This window comes from Musa acuminata, chromosome BXJ1-3, assembly GCF_036884655.1.
Source record: "Musa acuminata AAA Group cultivar baxijiao chromosome BXJ1-3, Cavendish_Baxijiao_AAA, whole genome shotgun sequence".
Classification (NCBI taxonomy): Eukaryota; Viridiplantae; Streptophyta; class Magnoliopsida; order Zingiberales; family Musaceae; genus Musa; species Musa acuminata.
The window spans coordinates 36,611,022-36,631,293 of record NC_088329.1 but is presented as its reverse complement, the minus strand read 5'-3'; the positions used below and the strand labels follow the sequence as shown (position 1 = coordinate 36,631,293).

At 45.7% G+C, this 20,272-nt stretch overlaps 5 protein-coding genes and 1 pseudogene across 7 annotated transcripts; 5 read left to right on the top strand and 1 right to left on the bottom strand.

Moving 5' to 3' along the window:
* Positions 1 to 216: 216 nt before the first annotated feature.
* Positions 217 to 2,383, top strand: LOC135637543 (ethylene-responsive transcription factor ABR1-like). The gene is made up of 2 exons (XM_065150122.1): positions 217 to 911; positions 1,077 to 2,383. The coding sequence occupies exons 1-2, from the start codon at positions 656 to 658 to the stop codon at positions 1,784 to 1,786; spliced, it is 966 nt and encodes a 321-aa protein (XP_065006194.1). The 5' UTR covers positions 217 to 655; the 3' UTR covers positions 1,787 to 2,383.
* A 481-nt stretch (positions 2,384 to 2,864) lies between these two features.
* On the top strand, positions 2,865 to 6,409 carry LOC135627046 (abscisic stress-ripening protein 5-like). Its single transcript, XM_065133000.1, has 2 exons — positions 2,865 to 3,887; positions 4,156 to 6,409. Exons 1-2 carry the CDS (start codon positions 3,639 to 3,641, stop codon positions 4,336 to 4,338), a joined length of 432 nt encoding a protein of 143 aa, XP_064989072.1. The 5' UTR covers positions 2,865 to 3,638; the 3' UTR covers positions 4,339 to 6,409.
* On the top strand, positions 4,726 to 6,409 carry LOC103979393 (uncharacterized). The gene is made up of 2 exons (XM_009395527.3): positions 4,726 to 4,865; positions 4,937 to 6,409. Exons 1-2 carry the CDS (start codon positions 4,763 to 4,765, stop codon positions 6,310 to 6,312), a joined length of 1,479 nt encoding a protein of 492 aa, XP_009393802.2. The 5' UTR covers positions 4,726 to 4,762; the 3' UTR covers positions 6,313 to 6,409.
* Positions 6,409 to 13,358, top strand: LOC103979392 (pentatricopeptide repeat-containing protein At5g04780, mitochondrial-like). 3 transcript variants are annotated; one of them, XM_065132964.1, is made up of 4 exons: positions 6,409 to 8,900; positions 8,998 to 9,248; positions 9,651 to 10,180; positions 12,489 to 13,358. In XM_065132964.1, the coding sequence occupies exon 1, from the start codon at positions 6,409 to 6,411 to the stop codon at positions 7,945 to 7,947; it is 1,539 nt and encodes a 512-aa protein (XP_064989036.1). In that variant the 3' UTR covers positions 7,948 to 8,900; positions 8,998 to 9,248; positions 9,651 to 10,180; positions 12,489 to 13,358. The 3 variants fall into 3 exon arrangements, with proteins under 3 accessions (XP_064989036.1, XP_064989045.1, XP_064989026.1); XM_065132973.1 differs by having other exon boundaries at positions 8,998 to 10,180; positions 12,489 to 12,596; positions 12,685 to 13,358; XM_065132954.1 differs by having other exon boundaries at positions 8,998 to 10,180.
* On the bottom strand, positions 10,964 to 12,612 carry LOC135627042 (uncharacterized; annotated as a pseudogene).
* A 2,047-nt stretch (positions 13,359 to 15,405) lies between the features above and the next one.
* LOC103979391 (transcription factor VIP1) lies at positions 15,406 to 19,874 on the top strand. Its single transcript, XM_009395523.3, has 4 exons — positions 15,406 to 16,092; positions 16,448 to 16,580; positions 17,631 to 17,715; positions 19,377 to 19,874. The coding sequence occupies exons 1-4, from the start codon at positions 15,539 to 15,541 to the stop codon at positions 19,622 to 19,624; spliced, it is 1,020 nt and encodes a 339-aa protein (XP_009393798.2). The 5' UTR covers positions 15,406 to 15,538; the 3' UTR covers positions 19,625 to 19,874.
* Positions 19,875 to 20,272: the final 398 nt, after the last annotated feature.

Below are 20,272 nucleotides of genomic sequence, written 5' to 3'. Positions count from 1 at the left end.
CTCATGTCGGTGTTCCCTTCGTCATCGTCGTCATCATCCTCGGCCACTTTCTCCGTTTAGGGTCGACGATGGCCGATGGAGCGGACCGGAAACAATGAACGCGGACTCGCGGATTCGACGGTCCCTGAAGCAGCCAAAACAACGAACCCGGGCACAGACTTTTCTTCCCGGTGTCCTTCGTCCTTATCTACCTCGTCTGCTTCGAACAACGACCATCTCATGGAGAACCGACTCAGTGAGTACGTGGGAGCGCCGCTCTGTTTATTATGGTTGACTGCTGCGGTTTTGGTTGACCAACCTGTAGTCATGAATAGAGTCACACCTCTGAGTACATTTGCATGAACTGCGTATGTAGACAGGGATTCTGTCGGAGATCTCTGGATGGTGGGAGACGAGGGATGCTCACAAAAAGACCCATGCAAAGCTTACGAGGAACTGCTCCTATGGCGGCGCACATCTATATATATATACGCGTCCCGTTCCCTCGCCGTTCGAGTATTCGTCGAATTGTTCAACCCCACTCTGAGGAGGCGGAGAGAACGTGCGCTTCGAGGTGGCTAACCTTACACGAGACTCAGCCGGCAAGTTCATCCATCCCGACGGCGGAGATGGCGGCGGCGATGAGGTGGTAGTGCCGTCGGCGGTGGCTACGAGCATGACATCGTCGTTCGAGGAGTACGAGATGGGGGTGATGGTGTCAGCGCTAGCGCACGTGCTCGCGGGAGACCGTGGCACCGATGCGGCGACTGATATATCTGAGTCAACTTCGTGCATGTTTCCGACGTCCTCGCCACCGTCGTGGGGCGATCGGGGCGGGCAAAAGAGGGGGAGCGACGACTTCAAGCTTGAGGAGGTGGCCAAGCTCCGCAGAACTGTCGGGGAGTTCGGGGAGTCATCATCGACTCCGGCAGGTGATTCGATCGCTTTTCTCAGTGTATCCGGAGGCTCTTTATCGTCTTCTTCTTCTTCTTCTTCTTCTTCTTCTTCTTCACTGCTTCATGGCAGCTTCTCCCAACTCAACTCAAATCTACGTCTATATTGCGTCTCTAATTTCCATTTCTGTTCGCTTTGTGTAGCAACGGAACAAACTGCATCAGCAGCAGCTGCTGCCGCAACAGAAGCGGCTACCCGTTCGACCACCGGAGGAACAGAGCAAGCAGGAGCGAGAAGAAGATACAGAGGAGTGCGGCAACGCCCGTGGGGCAAATGGGCGGCGGAGATAAGAGACCCCCACAAGGCCGCCCGCGTCTGGCTCGGCACCTTCAACACCGCCGAGGCGGCCGCCCGGGCCTACGACGAGGCCGCCCTCCGCTTCCGAGGAAGCCGAGCCAAGCTCAACTTCCCGGACGAGGCCCGCCATCGGCAAGCGCCGCCGGTCGCTCCGTCCGTCCGGGCGCCGGACTCCGCCGCTCCCGCAGTGCCGCTGGAGTCCCTCCCGTTCGTCGGTCACGGAGCCACAGCCGTCGCCGCCGCCGCCGCCGCCGCCGCCGCGAGTGACTCCTTGGCCTACGCGAGGCTGCTGCAAGGCGCAGGGGAGTACCAGACGATGCCTCCCGCTTCTCTCTTGGGTCCAATGATGTATTCCACGGCTTCTGCTGCTTCCTTGGCCTCCTCCCATTCATTGCCTTCATCTAATCCATCCCCGTTTGCAGTTCCTCCTCCTCCTCCTCCTCCTCCACCATTTCCTCCTCTGTTCTATTCTCCAGAAATGTCGCAACAGATCGACTTCTTCCAACCTCCACCATGGACGGAATCCAGCCGCGATCCGCCATCTTCGTCGGGTTAACACCACACTCATGGAGCTCGACAGAACCTGCCTTCCTCTGTTCAGTTCAGTCCTCCTTTTGTTCTTTAGGATTCATACACGATCTATACAAATTTAGTTATATTTGATTCTTATTTTGCTCCCATTTCTGTTGTTGTCTTCGTCGTTAGAAATTGAAATGAAAAGAAGATTGATTCTTCTTCGATAGATTGAATTATAGGAACCCTGACTTCAATTCTACTGTGTTAATTGACCTTCGATAGATTGAGAAATGAAAGCGACAGAAATAGTATCAGCTATCGTTATCCGCTGATATGTATTTCCTTGTATCAGCAGCTTAATCGAGGAGAGAGCAATGTCTTCGTATTGGGTAAGCCTACCTATCACTGTGACCTAACGATTAAGGCACGAAGAGGGCGACGTATTACACACCAAGTCTCATTCCACTAGTCCTTTGGATGCCAGGCATGATTCATGATAGACTCCGATGCTTGAAACACAACTCTCGAATCAAACTCAAAATCCACCAAATGTGAGACTACGCCAGGTTGTGATCAGGTACAAGGACGGTGAACATGACGTATTGGCTTGCGTGTATATTTTGTTGTGCAGCGGGGCGTGTATTATATAGTTTCTTATTGCCTCTTGCATCATCGTAGGGTTTTGTGACGGAAATGGAGACACCTTGGTGTCTCTTCGTTAGTGTGTGTATATATATATATATATATATATATATATTATTGTTGAGGTTGCTTAAGATGGTTGGTTGGACTTTTTTTGCGACGACCACCGACTTGGTAAAAGGCCAGGGAAGCTGCAACGTGGTCGTGCACAGTGGGAGGGACTCGGTCAACACACGATCTCTAGTTTCCTCGATCGTGGAGAACAGCGCGGCTAACGCTGCAGTGGAGAGATGGAGAGGACGTAGGGCTTCGAAGGCCGTGCAGACACCAACGAGCCAACGTGTAGCCATACGGATCATACCCAGTAAGATACGTGGCCAGGGAAAAATATGCCCGCATCAAGACAACTGATCACCGTGTCGACTGCTCGACATCGATGCTTCCACCTGGATGAGATCCCGTTTGTCCTTCCCCTAGAGTTTTCTAACATGACGTCAAAGTGACGGTCATCCGAGCATGTGATATGGGATAAAAGACCAATTGTCTACTGGACAGACGTCCCTTTCGTGGGATGCATTCTCATCACAATCATTCATCAAACAATACTCCCCTACCAAGAATTAGTATCTACATCTAAAAAAAAGAAAGCATCAGTATCTGCCAGACGCCATTCTTTAGCTGGATGTCAGTTTCCATCAGGTGACACTTTCCAGCCACTGTACAAGGCACAATTAAGGGTTCCATTGACCGTATGATCTCATCAAAACTGTTGAGATTCAATATGACAGCCAAGAAAATATGGTTCCTACAACCACGTAAATTTAAACTTCTGACTCTCAAATCGATAATAGAAGAAGCTTTAGCTCTCCTAATCCCCCTCACTAACATGAGTGTTAGAGGGTGATCATCAAACAACCTCTTATATCTCCTTTGTTCTGTTGTTGTCAATCTTAAAGAAGGGAGCTACACGTACCCTCGGAACCAGGCTGTTCCGTGGCCTCGTCGTGCTTGGGGTTCTTGAGGTGCTGCCGCGTCCTTGAAGATTCAATTCCAAACTTCCTTCAACTATCGGGGTTCTTGAGATTCATATTTTCTCCCTCTAGATCATCTACGCTGGTAGTTTAGTTAATCATTTTCTCATATTCTGAAATAGTCAACTTGATCCGTGATCGCGCCGTGAAAATAGTTGGCTGCGTTCTCCTATAAAATTCTTCACCCCTTCAAAGCATTCTGTGTTCCTTTTGTGACTAATGGCTGAGCAGCACCACCAGCACCACCACCACCTCATCCGCCACCACAAGGAGGCGAATCCCGCCGACGAGGTGGTCTACACCGAGTCCGGCTCCACCGGCAAAGACGGGCACACGACTGGTTACGTGAAGACCACCGAGGTGGTCACCAACGACGGCGGCTACGAGTACAGGAAAGAGGAGAAGCAACACAAGCACAGGGAGCACCTCGGCGAGATGGGGGCCCTCGCCGCCGGTGCCTTCGCGGAGGTATCCTCATGACGAACTAATGTGTGTCAGATCTTACAAGACTTGCACTATTTATCCGCACCTTGAGAGATTAGGTAAAAATGATGAACCCTGAGACTTGGGATTATCTCCTTAAAACAAAAAAATCCTATATAATCTAGCATAGTTAGCGAGGCCATCGGATAATAATTAACATTTTGCATAGTGCTTACGGTATAAGATGGGTTTTGGCTTTCAATATCAAAATATGCTGGTGCTTGTATCAATCTCACAATAATGGTGACCACAGCATGAGAAGCACAAGGTTGAGAAGGACCCAGAGCACGCTCGTAGGCACAAGATGGAGGCGGAGATCGGCATGGCAATGGCAGTGGGCAGCGGAGGGTACGCCGCCCACGAGCACCACGAGAGGAAGGAAGCCAAGGAGCAGGCCGAGGAGGCTCATGGGAAGAAGCACCACCATTTCTTCTAAGACGGTGGATTGTTCGGGTTCATGGTGACCTTCCAATGTTGGTAATAATCGAAGCACGTGGTTCTGGACCGCGTGAAGGCCTTCGTTTGTGTGCGTGTGTTTAAGATTCACGAAATTGCTTGATCAATATGATTGATATTAACTAATAAAGTCTCTGCTTGTGTTTCCTTTGCTTGTGATGTAAGTCTTCTGAAACACAAGTGATCAATCGCTCGTGTACTTGTACTCTGTTAATGAGCTTTCTGCCCACGCAACCGTAAACTTCCCAAGGTCGCAAAAGCTTCACCACCCAAACCTCCCTCCACCACCTTCTCTGTCGTTTTCAGCATCTCCTCCGTCAAGGGACGAAGAAACGCATACTTGCGACGGAAGACGCTTATAGCTACATTTATTCCAGTAATACTATGTCCAGAAATATAGGATTATGGAGCTAGAATTGGACCTGAGTGTGACGGGAGCCACCAGGAATCTCGCGTTTGCCTCCACCGAGACGGAGGCCGTCGTCCTCCTCCTCGCTCACCTTCCAGGTATGGCACATCCGATCATATGGGTTATTTTTGGTTATCGCAGATTTCTTAGCGACGATGTGATGCAGCAGGATTGGTGCGGGAGAAGATCGAGGTGTCGGTGAATGAAGAGGGAACGGAGATTAGCATCAGCGGAGGAGGGGACAAATCCGCCGTTGAGACGGTGGTTGGAAGACGACTGCGGTTGAGGAATGAGTTCGAGATTAACCCGTTTCGGAAGGTGTTTCGCATCCCGAATGGCGTGGCGTTGGATCAGATCGATGCTGGTTTTTACGAGGAAGGAGACATTCTGGTGATTTTGATGCCCAAATCTGTTAGAGGTAATGCTGCTGGAATCGCAATCCGAGAAGTGCAAGGAGGAGAAGCTCCAAGGGAACAGAAGCTTGAAGGAGACGAAGTGATTTCTATGGACCGACCTCATGGTCATGCAGAAGCAAACGAAGCGAGAGCCGCGATTGATGATGCAAAACCACCAAAGGCGGAAGAAGAAGAAGAAACCAAACAAGGAAAAGAAGAGGATCTAATCAGAAGAGAAGGGGCCGAAGAGAAATTGGACCAGAATGGAGCAGAAAGCTCAGGAACGGACCGTAATGGAGATCGAGAACCAAAGCACATGGAAGCAGAGATCAAAACACCTAAAGAAAAAGACTTAGAAGAAGAAGAGCGAAGAAAGGTGCCTGATCAACCTCAAAAGCCCTCGATCGAGATGGAAGCACCAGATCTGCATGGAGAGCCCCCTCCTTCCGCAGCACCGGCACCAATCAACGGAGCGGGACAAGAAGATACAATCGAGAAGACGAGCGGTCCAGATCGAGAAGAAGATGAAGACGAAGTGCCCGACTCGCTTGAAGCGCCTGAAGTGGATCGAGATCTCCACCAACCCAAGGGACAGCAGACGTATCCAGATCACCAAACGGAACAAGAAGACAAGGCGCATGAACCGGAGCGACAAGAAGACAGAGCAGTACCTGAATCGTTCGAAGCACCTCAATCGGAAGGAGATCTCCACCAACCCGAGGAACAGCAGACGGATCCACATCACCAAACTGAACAAGAAGACCAAGTGCATGAATTGGAGCAACAAGAGGACAGAGCAGTACCTGAACCGGGTGGAGAAGATATCCACCACCCCGAAGACAAGACAAAACCCGGCGAGATTTCAGATCAAATTCCCCGTCGATCCGGCGACAAAGCAGAGGAAGCAGCTGACGAAGTCCCGCAGACGGATAAGCCGATCGAAGCCCCAGACGAAGGCGAGGGAGAAGAGAGCTCGCCAGGTGATACAGGAGAGAAAGAGAGAGAGAACGGATCGAAGGGTAAGAGAAAGAGAAGGGAGAGGGCTAAAGAAGGAGGAGGAGCGCCGCCTCCTTCTCTGGCGGTCTTTGCTTTCATGTTGTCGCTGGTGGCGCTTGCCGTCCAACTCGTGAGGAGTCGAAGGCGCCGTTAGGCTTCGCACCGGATTGCAGTTATGGTGTTGGTTTACATTGTAGAATGTGCTATTGTTTCAATTGTTTATATGGTTCCCTTCTTATGTTTCTGAAAAATGGTGTCCACGACGCCGAAAGTAGACCTTGAGATGACCTACGCTTCCATTAGCCTCGCAACATCTCTCTCCTCACGCTTGCGAAGCTGCGCATCCTTATCTGCGTTGCGTGCTGGCCAACAAGCCCACGCCCAAGTCCTGGCTCATGGCCTCCTTCCGCATGTCACCGTTGAGACCGACCTCATGCTCATGTACGCTCGCTGCTCCAATCTCCCTCTCGCCCGCCAGGTGTTCGATCGAATGCGCCACCGGAACATGCATTCTTGGAACATCCTCCTCTCTGCCTACGTCCAGGCCTCCCTCTTTGATGATGCACTCTCGCTTCCCCGCTCGCTCCTACACTCTGGCCTTCGCCCCGACCACTTCACGCTGCCTTCCCTTCTCAAGGCCTCCGCCGCCATCGGAGACTCCTTTCGCGGAATGACATTCCACAACTGGGCTGTATGCCTTGGGCACGAGGAGAATGTCATCGTCAGGAGCTCCATCTTGGATATGTATGCGAAATGTGGGAGCCTGGATGATGCTCTCTACTTATTTGAGACAATGCCTAATAGGGATATCGTTATGTGGAATTCTATTATTTCGGGGTATGCAAGGGTTGGGTGCTCAGCTCAAGCGTTGGACCTTTTCCGGAGGTCGCAATGGGAGGTCGAAGAGCAGGACTTCAGGGCCATTCCGAGTGTCCTGAATGCATGTGGTTGGGAAGGAGACTTAAGAAGAGGGCAGGAGGTTCATGGGCGAGCTGTTCGGTGCTGCTTGTTTGATTCCAACGTTGCTGTAGGTAATTCTTTGATTGATATGTATGCTAAGTGTGGACGTGTGAATGACTCGTGCAAAGTTTTCTCAAGCATGGGCGAGCAGAAGAACATAGTGACATGGTCAACTTTGATCTCTTGCTATGGAGTTCATGGTGAAAGAAACGAGTCACTGGCACTGTTTGAAGACATGCTAGCACAAGGGATGAAACCGAATCATATAACGTTCACTTCAGTCCTGTCTAGCTGTAGCCACTCAGGCCTTGTTGAAGAGGGCCGGAGAATCTTCGACTCGATACGGGGAATTCACGAGGTGGAGCCAAGCATCGAGCACTATGCATGTCTGGTTGATCTTATTGGTCGTTCAGGGAATGTCGAAGAAGCTCTGGAGATGATACACAGGATGCCGATGGAGCCGACTGCTAGTGTTTGGGGAGCACTGCTGGGTGCTTGTGTGGTGCATAAAAATGTGGAGGTTGGGGAGATTGCTGCCTTCAGGCTCTTTGATTTGGAAGCTAGGAATCCTAGCAACTATGTGGCTCTCTGTGGCATATATGAAGCAGTTGGTCGACTGGATTGTGTTGCTAAAGTGAGAGCGAGGATGAAAGAATTGGAAATGGTGAAGACACCAGGATGCAGTTGGATAGATGTGAAGGGGAGATTGCAGGCTTTCTATCAAGGGGATGTCTCTCATCCTTCAGTGAAGCATATCCATGAGATGTTGAATTGGTTAACTCAGACAATGACCACTTCAACTATGGTTGATTTAGATTGGCATTTGTGAATATTTTCTCATGCCAAGTCTTGTGAAGATGGCAAGAGATATAGATAGACCTGGAGTTACAGTGATGATACAGCCAAGTAAAGCATATTACACTGTCTGTGACCACATGCCATCTGATTCAAATTGCAGTGATCTGATCAGGTAAGAGATACATCAGACCATAACTGCAGACTCAACATGAATTTGGTATGACAATATGAAGCTTGCCATAACTAAGAATCATAGTATCCAAAAGTTCCAGCATCCATCTTTTGCCATGAAAGAAGTCGACGGAAGAACACATCCAAACCCTGTACAAATTCTTAAAGGAGTTCGATCATTCTCAGCCAGGAATGTGGAGAAGAACACAACAGGTTACATCTTACTGCTTCCAAGAAGTCTTTTATATTAGACGATGAAAGAATACCTTTATGACGCTCTCAAGATCAGAGGATACAACTGAAGGTTCACCAAATATAATGAGATAACATTATACAAGCACAAACGTTCCATCGGATCATGGCACTATAATTGGATATATGTTTCATCAGATATAATTGGATAACATTATACAAGCGCGAATGTTCCATCGGATCATGGGACTATAATTGGATATATGTTTCATCAGATATAATTGGATAACATTATACAAGCGCGAATGTTCCATCGGATCTGCCGTGTTTGCGATTAAGACTTGTTTAGCAGATTGTTGTATGCAGTGAACAGGGCATGAAACACATCTCCTTTCTTCTCTTGGGCAGCTGGACTTTCTTGGGAGTTAGATTCTGCTGACTCTGCCTTATCAGTCTTGACTGGGGCTTTTACTTCTGGTTTCACTGGTTCTGCATTTGCACCACTCACTTCAGTATTTGTTGCCAGAGAAGGAACAGAGGTCTCCTTCGGTGTGGCATTTGAGATGGCTTCATCAGCTTCAGTGTTGGAGACTTTGGTAGGTTGTTCTTCTGTTTCATGAGGTACTGCTTCATCCGTTGTTTTGTGCTCAATCACTTCTGTTTCATGAGATACTGCTTCATCCATTGCTTTGTGCTTAATCACTTCTTCTGTTTCAAGAGGTGCTGCTTCGTCCGTTGCTTTGTGCTCAATCACTTGTTCTATTTCAAGAGGTACTGCTTCATCCACTGCATTGTGCTCGATCACACGTGTTTCATGAGATACTGCTTCATCATGAGGTACTGCTTCATCCACTGCTTTGTGCTCGATCACATGTGTTTCATGAGATACTGCTTCATCATGAGGAACTGCTTCATCCACTGCTTTGTGCTCGATCACATGTGTTTCATGAGATACTGCTTCATCATGAGGTACTGCTCCATCCACTGCTTTGTGCTCAATCACATCTGTTTCATGAGATACTGCTCCATCCACTGCTTTGTGCTCAATCACTTCTTCCTTCGCTTCCACGGTCTCTGGTGCAACAGTCTCTAACACGACATTGTCGCCGGTTTTGATGGATTCAGAAGGCTCTTTGTTCTGCAGGATCAGTTCCAATGAACTTCAAATTAACATGAGTTAAAGTTCAATCTAGCTTGCCTACCTCTATGAGATTGCCATGTCAAGGAACAATGGCGTGCCAATACCATTTTGGCACACGATATATGTATATATATGATGAACGCAGAGACTGAAACATTGCCATCAACTAGCAACTTGCAATTTAGTTGCCTAGCGTGTGGTTGCTAATGCATATGGTTGTCCTCGTGCAGCTGTTTCCAAAGTAGCATTACTACAAGCTATAAAGATCGCACCTTGAACTGGTCGTCGAGGGATTTCAGGTGGCTCTCATCCGGCGCCTCGTGTTCGACCTCCTGCTCGGAGGCCGCCACCGCGACCTCCTCGTCCTTCTCCTCCTCCTTGGGGGAGTGCACCACCTTGGGATCCTGCGAAGAGGGCGGCAGCTGCTCCAGCGGCAGCGGGGTGTCGCCTTGCGCCATGGGCTTCGACGCGCACGCTCCCATGGCTCTGCCTCTCTCTCGCTCTCTTGATCCGGCCCTGGTTCGAGAGGGAGGGGAACAGAAGCGGAAAGGGGCCACTGGCATATAACGAAGCAGGAGAAGGAAGGGTCCCGAGGCGCGAGCTGGCGCTGTTACTCCGACATGTGTTCTGCGCCGCAGGTGTTTGCTCTTCCGACATTTGCTCTGCAGCGCAGAAGGAACTCAAATATAGAATGCGGAACCAGCGGTGCTCACGAATTGCACCGAGTTTGAAGACATCCGACGTGATCGACAAATGACTCGTACGCTACTATTTCTCTTGTTTTTTTTTTCTCGTATTTTTTAAAATTATTATAGTTGCAAAAAAATACGAGCTTATGTGTGTTTTTTACATTTTTAATGTTGGGAACAAATTACCACATTTCTTTCTTTCAAGTAGCTATACTTGTCTTTTTTTCTTTCTCCGTGTTCGTGTTGTTTGGTTATGATAGAAAGAAAGAACAGGAAGATGAGAAAATTATTCATGTTAGATGGAGTAAAATAGATTAAATTAGACATTATAAGAATTGTGAGATTCTGACATTGGTCGAAGTTTTTACCGACTAAATTAGATAGGAAAAACCTTTTAGTCAAGCATTTGAATTTGTTACTGTAATATTTTCGATGTTCAAATCAATTTATAGTCTCAGATTATAGAATAAAAATTTTTATATCTAAAATCTTGGAGAGAGCTCAGCATACTCGAAAACCTATTAATATAGATTGTGGTAGCACTTGTCATCTCCCTTCAGATCAGCCAAAAACAAACATAGTTTATACGGCTGATCCACAGCACCAATGTGATCAATTTGAAAGAAACCAGACCTGAACATAACGATGCTTGAAATTGGCATGAAATCAACAAGATGGATCAAAAGATGTTAAATTACATGAACCTCTTTTCATGAAACAAAAGTCCTCCAGAGGAGTTGCTTCTAAATCTCCTTACCAAATGTTAAATGTTGAACATAATGACAGTGACCGACAAAAGCCGCATCAGTTTCTCCTGATCAAAGTATAATGAGAGAATTCTACAAGATCCAGAATAAGGGGAATCCATGAGTATTATTAGCAGATATCTCTTTACTGCTTCTGACCATGTAACTTGACAATAGCAAACTAGTCAAAGATAACATTGTCGGAGAAGAATGAAAAAGCAAACCAAGTCCAGAATACAGAATCCAACATGACGACAGGTAAGGCCACAACATGACCTATAATAGAAAGGGCAGAAAAAAGAAGAAATTGACAAAAAAGAAGGTCAACTAAACTAATAACTTCATTAGTCATCTAAATGACACGCACATAGGACCCGGTATTGTCTCTTATTTCTAAGAGACGTTACCAAATGCAACAATATATTGACTAGCAAAAACACCAAATGAAGACTCGAGCATCAGCTCCTTCCTCGAATCAGAAAAATTTACAATTTTGCAGCCAAAATTCCACAGCTTCCTTCAAATAATCTTGCATCACCTAATTCTTTTTGAAGTAAGATCCAACTCTATTTCCTTCTGCCTTAGTTCAAGGCTCATGTGTTCATTCTCAAGCTTCATCCGCTCATTTTCCATCCTCATCATGTTTAGTTCTCTGTCTTTCTTCTTACTAAACCTATGCCACTTATAACATTGCTTCTCAAGCTCCAGCATTTGAGCTTGAATTTGCAATCTCTTCTCCTCCAATTGAAGTGGATAAGAATTGACCCAATGCTGTTGTATTGGATCCTTCTGAAAATACTCTGTTCATATCTATCGACAAACCTTGAGGTTGAAGGGTCCTGATACAATTTTGTGGGCCTGGGTGGTTTCCAGAAACCACATCTTCATGGCTCACCCCATTCTTCATCCTTTTTGGAAAGCACGATGCCACCAAATCACCGTGCAAGGTATTATGCTCTTCAGCATCACCTTCCTCATCGTCACTATCAGCACTTTGATTATCTTCATCAACATCTTCGTGTGAGTCCCTCCTTGCATCATGCTCACCTCTCCTTCTAAGTGCCAACTGCAACGATCGTTGAAGTGCAGGGTCAGCAGGTAAAGTCAACCGGTTACAATTATGATAGGAGCACATCATCCTTCATCTTCTCAGAGACATTACTGATATGGTCCAAAAGCGCCGGATTCTCCACAACCCTACTAGATGTTCCCCTCCCAAGGATATCCGTTAGCTTCTTGTATCTCTTGTTCAGGTCATTAAACTTATCCTCACATTGCTGAGATGATACATAACACCCCCTTTCAGCCATAGCTTTCGACATGGCCTTCCGCTTCCCCTTTTTCTGCAATATGACATACTTCCTCCTCCCACTGCTCTCAGAAGCATTGTCTTCTCCTACGTAAGAAACCACAGTTATCAAAAGCCGAACCATCGCATCAGTCCACTTCATTCACAGCCAAGGAGAGCCCTTTTTCCCTTCGCCAACCTCATTTTGAGCATCAACTCCATCCTCGGTCTAGCTTGGCTCGTCGTCATCTCTCACCGAGGCCCTTGCATGCTCTTCTTTATTGTACTCCATGATGGAAATCCCCGCTTGATGGTCAGAATCCTGAAACTGGTTTCCCGGTACAGGGAATGCATCACACATCCGTGGGTGGATCATCGAGGCTTGGCGCATGTGCATCTTTCCTTGCAAACTTATTGCACCATAAGAAGCTCCGGTCATCATGCTTCCAGCAGGTAATTTTCCCTCCATTTGGCGTCTTTCAGAAGTAAAAGTATCCAGTGAATACTGTCCAAATTCTTCCTTGTTATACTTGAGACTCAGGAGGAATCACACAAGGTTTCCATCTTCCTTGCGGCTCCTACCGGTTTCTTCACATCAATCCCACCATCTCAAAGATAACCAACCTTACCCCCCTTCAAATGTTTAACCTATACAGCGAGTATGAGAGCCTAGGGCTCAGCAAATGCAGAAAAATCCCAACTTTATGCAAGACGAGGCAAGAAATCGATCGCAACCGCCACAAACTCTCATTTCCCGATCTCAGAAGCAGATGCCAAATGGGAACCCCTAGGTCCGACCCCAGATCACCGCACCAAGATTGACACAGCGAGAAAACCCAACAAACCATCTGGAAACGGCGGAAAGGACGAACTTAACTGCTTTGCGACCCGAGCGAATCCGGGTTGCGCCTTTCTTTCTGGGGGAAACGCTCGACACCGCGGCAGCGTCGCCGAAGAAACAGGGCGTCTTTCGGTGGAACGACGGGAAGGGGAAAGCGGGAGACGGAGAGCTAATCATCGCGGCGGACGCACCAACGGGGTTCCGACGAATCGCAATCGCACGCCATCGTGCGGTCGCCAACAGGCCCAGTTAGGTGGGGACTTATTTCGGTGGGACCTAACGTGACGCCGCCAACGACGTCAGGCTGACGTCATAATTTATTAGACTATTTGACTGTACCTCCAATAAATCTTCCTAAGTTAGGGTTTGGTGTATACTCTCATTTCATCACTAACATAGCAGTTTTATAAAAGGGCTTCAAATATGCTAATTTACATATGAGAAACTAATTTTTTGATATTAACTTAAGCATAAAAAATGATTATTATTAGGTATATTCTCAACATAATTTACAAGATAATCATTTCGTGATATCGGGCTTACGATAACGTCTAATAAGAATCAAAATTGGTTTCGAGTCGTAAAACTCATAAAAACTAGAATTTATAAATATAAAAATCATAGTCTTTGGATGGAATAAATAGATAAATGGGTAATTTTTTTTGCCTTGTAAATTAAGACAAATGGTTTGAGTAATTTTTTTGCCATGTAAATTAAGACAAATGGTTGGGGAAGCTTTGAAAAGGACAGTAGTAGCATGGAACAGTTGATGTGGTCAGAAAGCTTTGACATAAATAAATGAACAGCAAAGTAGGCTGCTTTTAAGGAGACTAGTGGCAGCTGTGCTCAGGCCAAAGGTTTTCCTAAGATACCCTAATCCTCATTGGACTGCAACTTTGATGGTGACATCAACCTTTGCTAAAGTTATTGAGAGATCTATGTGATTTTGAAGAGATGAGGCTGAACCTTCCTGTTCAGAAAGTTTAAGCAACAGACCAAATGTATTATTTCAATCTTTAGTAATGTAAAATTATTCTTGATATTTTTGGTTTTCGAGAAGTAAAAGTTATATCGACATAATAATTTGCTACGATACGAAACGGAGGTTAAGTGCACATTGATTTTCTCGTAAGAAATTTGAGGATAATTTTTTTTTTTTTTTTTTGAACCTATATCGATATATCGATATCTGATTCGATCTACGATATCATCGTTTAATCGATAATTTCATATTATCTAAATATTTGCTTGTTACCACCATCCGTATTTTCGTTATTTTTTTATTTTACGTGTGAATATTTTTTTCCTTATTTGATATTATCTTATAAATTTTAAAAAATATGAGTCTTAGTAAAATTAAGGCTAATATATATAAATACTAATCTAACTCAAAAGCTTAAACTTTTAAGTCTAATGTGTCACCAAATTATTTCAATTCTTAATAATATCATATTATTCTTAGCTCTCTTTTCATTTTGCATCTCACTTTTTTTCATAATGAGGTAATTTTCTTAATAAATAAACAACAAAAGGGACTAAAAATTTATATATTCTTTTTTTTTTTTGAAGCACTTATCTTAGATTCTATTACTCGTCTCTCTCTCTCTCTCTCTCTCTCTCTATCTCCATTTCTAAAAATGGTATTAGTGTCTTTGATCTGATTAGCACAAAGATATCCATCAAAATGAGAAGATTCGGCATCGATGTAAAATGCCTCTTTAATCATAACTTTCTCAGTCCAAAAATCATAATATCTCGATCTCTATTTTGGAGCAAAATTAGAGGTATGATTTGGGGGCACATCAATCGATATCAAATGCCGGTGAAGCTTCCTGCGACGGCTACAGAACAACACGGATGGCCTGCGCCGGGTCAAACGGAGTCTCACATGGAGTGCCTCCTCTCACGCGCTTCCCTCATCCGTGCCCGTCCGATCCAGATCGTACGCTCCATAATTGATTCGTATCCTCGCTCTTAACTCACCTGCACGTCGGTCCCCTCGACACGACGCAGGCACGCCCGCCTTCCCCTGACGTGTCTTCCGCCCCGCCTCGGTGACCGTCCGTTCGACGATCGGACGGCTGAGAAGGAGGACACGGAGACACCGCCGTGCGTCCCGGCTCGACAAGTTCGACGTGGGTTTCTGACCCACAACATTCTCACGACGCGCTGTTCGTCTACCCGTGTCCGTACCTGCACCGCTGTCTCACCAATCGCCACGGCCGGGGCGATGTCAAGTGCGGGACCCACGAGGGACCGGTTGTTTCCTCGGTCGAACGGCAGGTAGGTGGAAGGCAGGTGAGTCATTAACGGTGGGAGAAGTACTGGAGTGGAATTATTCGCCCAGCTCATGCGTTCGCAGGGCACTGCGAGCTCAGTGCTTGGGTTCTCCTTGAACGGCCGCGCCTCCTCCCCCTCTCAGTCCACCCCCCCCCCGCTCTCTCTCTCTCTCTCTCTCTCTCTCTCTCTCTCGTCCTTGGAGTCCACCACACGATTCCGCGGTCCGTCGCGTCTTGGCATATCGTATCCGCCACTCGAGACGTGGGAGCGAGCGATGGAGCCGATGGCGCCGCCCACAGCCCGCAGGTTCGGGCAGATCCCGCCGCCGAACCCGCGCGGCGGTGGCGGCGGTGGCGGCGGCGGAGGCGCGCACCGGCGGTCCCAGTCCGAGACCTTCGTACGCCTCCCTGACGACATCCTCTTCGACCCCGACCCCGACTTCGACATCGACTTCCCTTCGCTCTCCGACAACAGCGTCTCCGCTGGCGACGTAGGCGGCTGCGGGACGCTCGTGGCCGAGACGCCCGGGGTGTCGGACCCGGCAACGGCGGGGAGGCCCGTCTCCGGGGCCCATCTCAGGAGCCTGTCGCTAGACGCCGCGTTCTTCGACGGGTTGGGGTTCCAGGCGGGCGCAGCGGCTGGAGACGGCGGCGGCGGCGGAGGGGCGCAGGAGAGAAGGGGGCACCACCGGCGGAGCGGCTCGATGGACGGGTCGATCTCGTCGTTCGAGGGCGAATCGGGGGCGTCGCTGTCGGATTACGCGAAGAAGGCCATGACGGCTGATAAGCTGGCGGAATTGTCGCTGCTGGATCCCAAGAGAGCGAAAAGGCTTGATCTTTTCTCCCTCTAACTCTTTGCCCCCTTTATATCTTGCAAGAACTTGCTTTTCCCCTTCCCAATTTTGCTTGATTTTAGGCTCATAAATGTTCTTTGCAGAAGTTTCCGGTTCATTTCCCTCATTTCCCCTTGCATGTGTTCCATGTTACTCAGTTCTTGTAGAAAAATTACTCTTTTTCCTCTCTCTTTTTTTTACCTCTGTTTCTGAATTTAATGTTGTCTAATGCTTCTTTTCGACTTGCCACTTCGTTTAGTATGTTAAATGACACTCGATTTAGCTTTAATCTTATACAAGATACTGCAAAACTAGCTGAGATTTTTGAGTTCCACCTATTTCTTGCTGTAGGATTCTTGCAAACAGGCAATCTGCTGCTCGATCCAAGGAGAGGAAAATTCGTTACACAAACGAACTCGAGCGGAAGGTGCAAACACTTCAGACTGAGGCAACCACTCTCTCTGCACAGCTCACTCTTCTTCAGGTGCATATTTTTGACTGGCCTCTGCTGTTCTTTGTTGTTTGGTGTCTGACATGAGTTTGGTGCTGCCATTGATTTCTTTGTTTCAATCAACAGAAGCTGATCTGGATTGATGTTGCTCCTGGTGAAATAATTTAGTTGCTGGTGTACTTTAATCTTGCTTGATCTCCTTGCAATGTACTGACTGATGTCAGTAACTATCCTATTCAAGCATATGCATACTGCACGTTGTTTAGGCAGTTTTGGGCATATCCACTGAACTCGTATTATTTTTGCGAACAAGATTTTCTGAGACATGTGTTTCATATTTATTGTTGCTCGAGTGTGTATGTGTGATCATGTTGTGGTTTAATATGGAATTCCTGACTCAAGCACAACTGCAACCTAACGGCTTAACTTAAGTTTTATCTTTTGTAAGGTCTTGTTCTTCCTTTTTGCATGAACTCTTTTGAATCTCACTCATTTTAGAAATCTTTCTTTCTCTTTGTTTTTTGTTGATATAGGATTTGTGGTCTGTAGAAAACACTTGATTTTAAACTTGATTTTATAAATCTTTTCTTTCATGTGTGTGATGCTGAGAATCACAATGTAAATGGTGATCATTTTCACTGACTATTTTCAATAAATTAAGAAATGAGTCTCATAACATTGCGGGGTGTAATGGCTGAGGATTGACCTTATATGGTTACAGTTCTGTGTCCACAAGCATGAACTTGATCTAATTAGCAGCCGAGCATTGAAATCATACAGTATTGCTCAATCAAGTAGGAATGTATAGCACTGGACTGTATAAATGGGTCATGTTCTGCACTTGGCTTTGCCTCAATTTAGCATTCATGAGAATTTAGTTCTGTAAATTATTCATTCTCGTGTTTCTCATCTTCCATAAGTATCATTTATTGCACCACATTCCTTAAGGCTCTTTCCTCGATATCAAAACTAACAGTCTTTCTTTTTAACCATTGATTTGTTGTTGGAAAGTCTCTTTTGCTGAGGATTTTCCATTGTATTTGAAAGGACAGTGATTTGATGTCTGATTCCTTTGTACTGCAGAGAGATACTACAGATTTGACTGCCGAGAATAGAGAACTCAAGTTGCGCTTGCAAGCTATGGAGCAACAAGCTCAACTCAGAGATGGTATGTGTTCAACAATACACCAACTAGTGTTTGATAATTTAAGCTCAGTTATTATTGAGCATTCTGTTAGTGCATTTCAAGCTTAAGATGACGACAAGAGTTCCTTGGCTAGATATATTGATAAGTGAGCAGAAGATTATAATATATTCTATCCAGAATTGCAACTAGCTCCAGCTATATCTTTATACTGTTCAAAATTTAATACAAGCAAAACACACATCAGATGTTTTCTTGGATGAGAAGATCAATACCAAGTTCTAGGAACTTATTTCTTTGGTAGCACCATGAGTGTGCCACAGATTAACTCTACCAAAAAAATGTCACTGCCTACATTTCGGTTCAGCTACCCATATGATATTACTTACATGGATCAAGCATGTCATAGTAGTCACATAAAGCTGACAACACAAGTGCAACAGCCTTGTGCATGCATAGTTAATGAATCAATCTAGATAATTAGGTGAGAATATCCTTATTTCTCAACCATTATTCTTATTCCCAGCATCCTAGAACCCATAGGTTAACGCCAGGCATGACGCAAGCTAGCTTGACATCAACCTAATGAAATGCAAATAGCCAACTCTCATATAAGTTTGATAAATGCAAAATAATAATTTAGATTATAACATGCATCTTAAATTAGTGAACCTTATAGCCTATAATAGCTTGCCTCATCTCCCCATCTCTTTTTTCTCGCTCCCCCTTCTAGACCTACACCTATCTGTGCTGCTCTTCATAGTGTTCATACCGACACCAAGCTTGTTCCTAGAGAGGCCTAGCAACTCTATCTTTAATCAACGTTTGTTCTGAATATTCTTTTTATGTGTGTGTGTGTGTGTGTGTGTGTGTGTGTGTGTGTGTGCGCACGCATATATGCCCTTTCAAGAATTGAGTAATCATACATACCCCTCCAAAGTATCTATCTGTATACCCTTGTAAACTATGTTTATATAAGTCGGTGGCCTTACTTTCACAATCCATCCATGGTTGTTACACTAAAGGTTTAATTATCGATAATAACATTGGAATCTTATTGGACTGGCACATGTCAACTGGTACAGTACAGTGGTATAGTTGGACGATACAACGATAAGAAAAAGAAAAAAAAATGTTGTTATTGAAACTTTGGTCATATACTGCTGTATTTGCCCGATGCTTACTCTAGTTAAACTTTGGTCGCCCTCATCCCCGTGCTACAAGATCATTTTGCACCCATCTTGTTATTGAAACCATCTTCTGTATGAATCTAACTTTGGAGGGTACTACTGCAATTTGCTTCAAATATCCTTATCCTATTGGGATATCGTGGGGTACTGATGCAGATAGGCTTTTATATCAATTGTGTAGGTTGCAAAAATTCCTGGGATCTTTTGTGATTTACACAAACTTAGGAAAACTTTCCGAGAACTATAAAAGGTTACTTTGTTATAGATATGCCACTTCAATGGGTGCACTAGTTTGGCTTGAGATGGCAAAGGATTGGCAGCTTAACTTCCCTCTTTAAAGTAAGATTTTCTGAGAAGGGGAGTTTCCTAGTGATCTTGTGGCTCCGGGGTTCCTGAGCTAGATTGCCGACTTGATATCTGCTGCTTGAAGTTACTAATTGAAGGCTGAGTCTTGATGCATGATGTTGCTGATCATTACCTTCTCTCTTCTTTTAGCTCTGAACGAGGCTTTGAGAGAAGAAGTGCAGCGGCTTAAGATAGCAACCGGACAACTTCCGAATGCAAATGGAAATCCTTTTAATGGAGGCCTTCGGCAGTCTGTATCAAACTACTATCACCCGCAGCAATCGCCTCCCCCAAGCGGACGCCAAGCTCATCATCTGCATCCATCTCAGGCACAAAGTTCTTCAAACGGTCAGTCAGTCGGTGTTCATTCCCCAAATGATCCAATGGACTTCATGTGAGGGCAAAGTCAATAACCTGTTATAGCTTAAAACTACCTACCTTTAGAAGGCTATTTCTAGATGGTTTTCGAGTAGGATAATTTAGAGTTCATTTTATGCATAATGTAGCTTATGGTAGTTTCTTAGGGGATCGCTGTTCTTTGTAATATTTGTATCTCTAATAGGGTTTGTCTAAGGTTAAACCGACCGACACCTATCTACATGATGATGAATGTGTAATATGAGTGTCATTTCTCCTTTGTTTCTTTTCCGGAATGTGTTCAAACTTTGATGCGGCAACACTGACTGGCCGCATCTTAAGCAGTGTGCAGCTTGTTGGTTATTAATGTTTCCATTTTTTTCCCGCATGATGTGAGATTTCTTGAGTTGCATACCTTCAACGAAGATGTTGCTATGCCTTCCAAAAGACTAATGTTGATGAATTGTTCTTGATCCGAGTAGGATGCATTTTTTGTGAACAATGCATTGGAATGCATCTTTTTGAGTATTGGAATCTTGAGAGTCTATTCTTTTTCCAATCGTGTCGGCGGTCGGGTTTGCGTCGATGTTGAGCCTATTAAACAAGGTATTTGGTTCGGCCAACCGACTTCGGTATGTCCTTTTTCAAGTGATTTCATGTTACTCTTGTCCGTTATATTTTGATTTGCG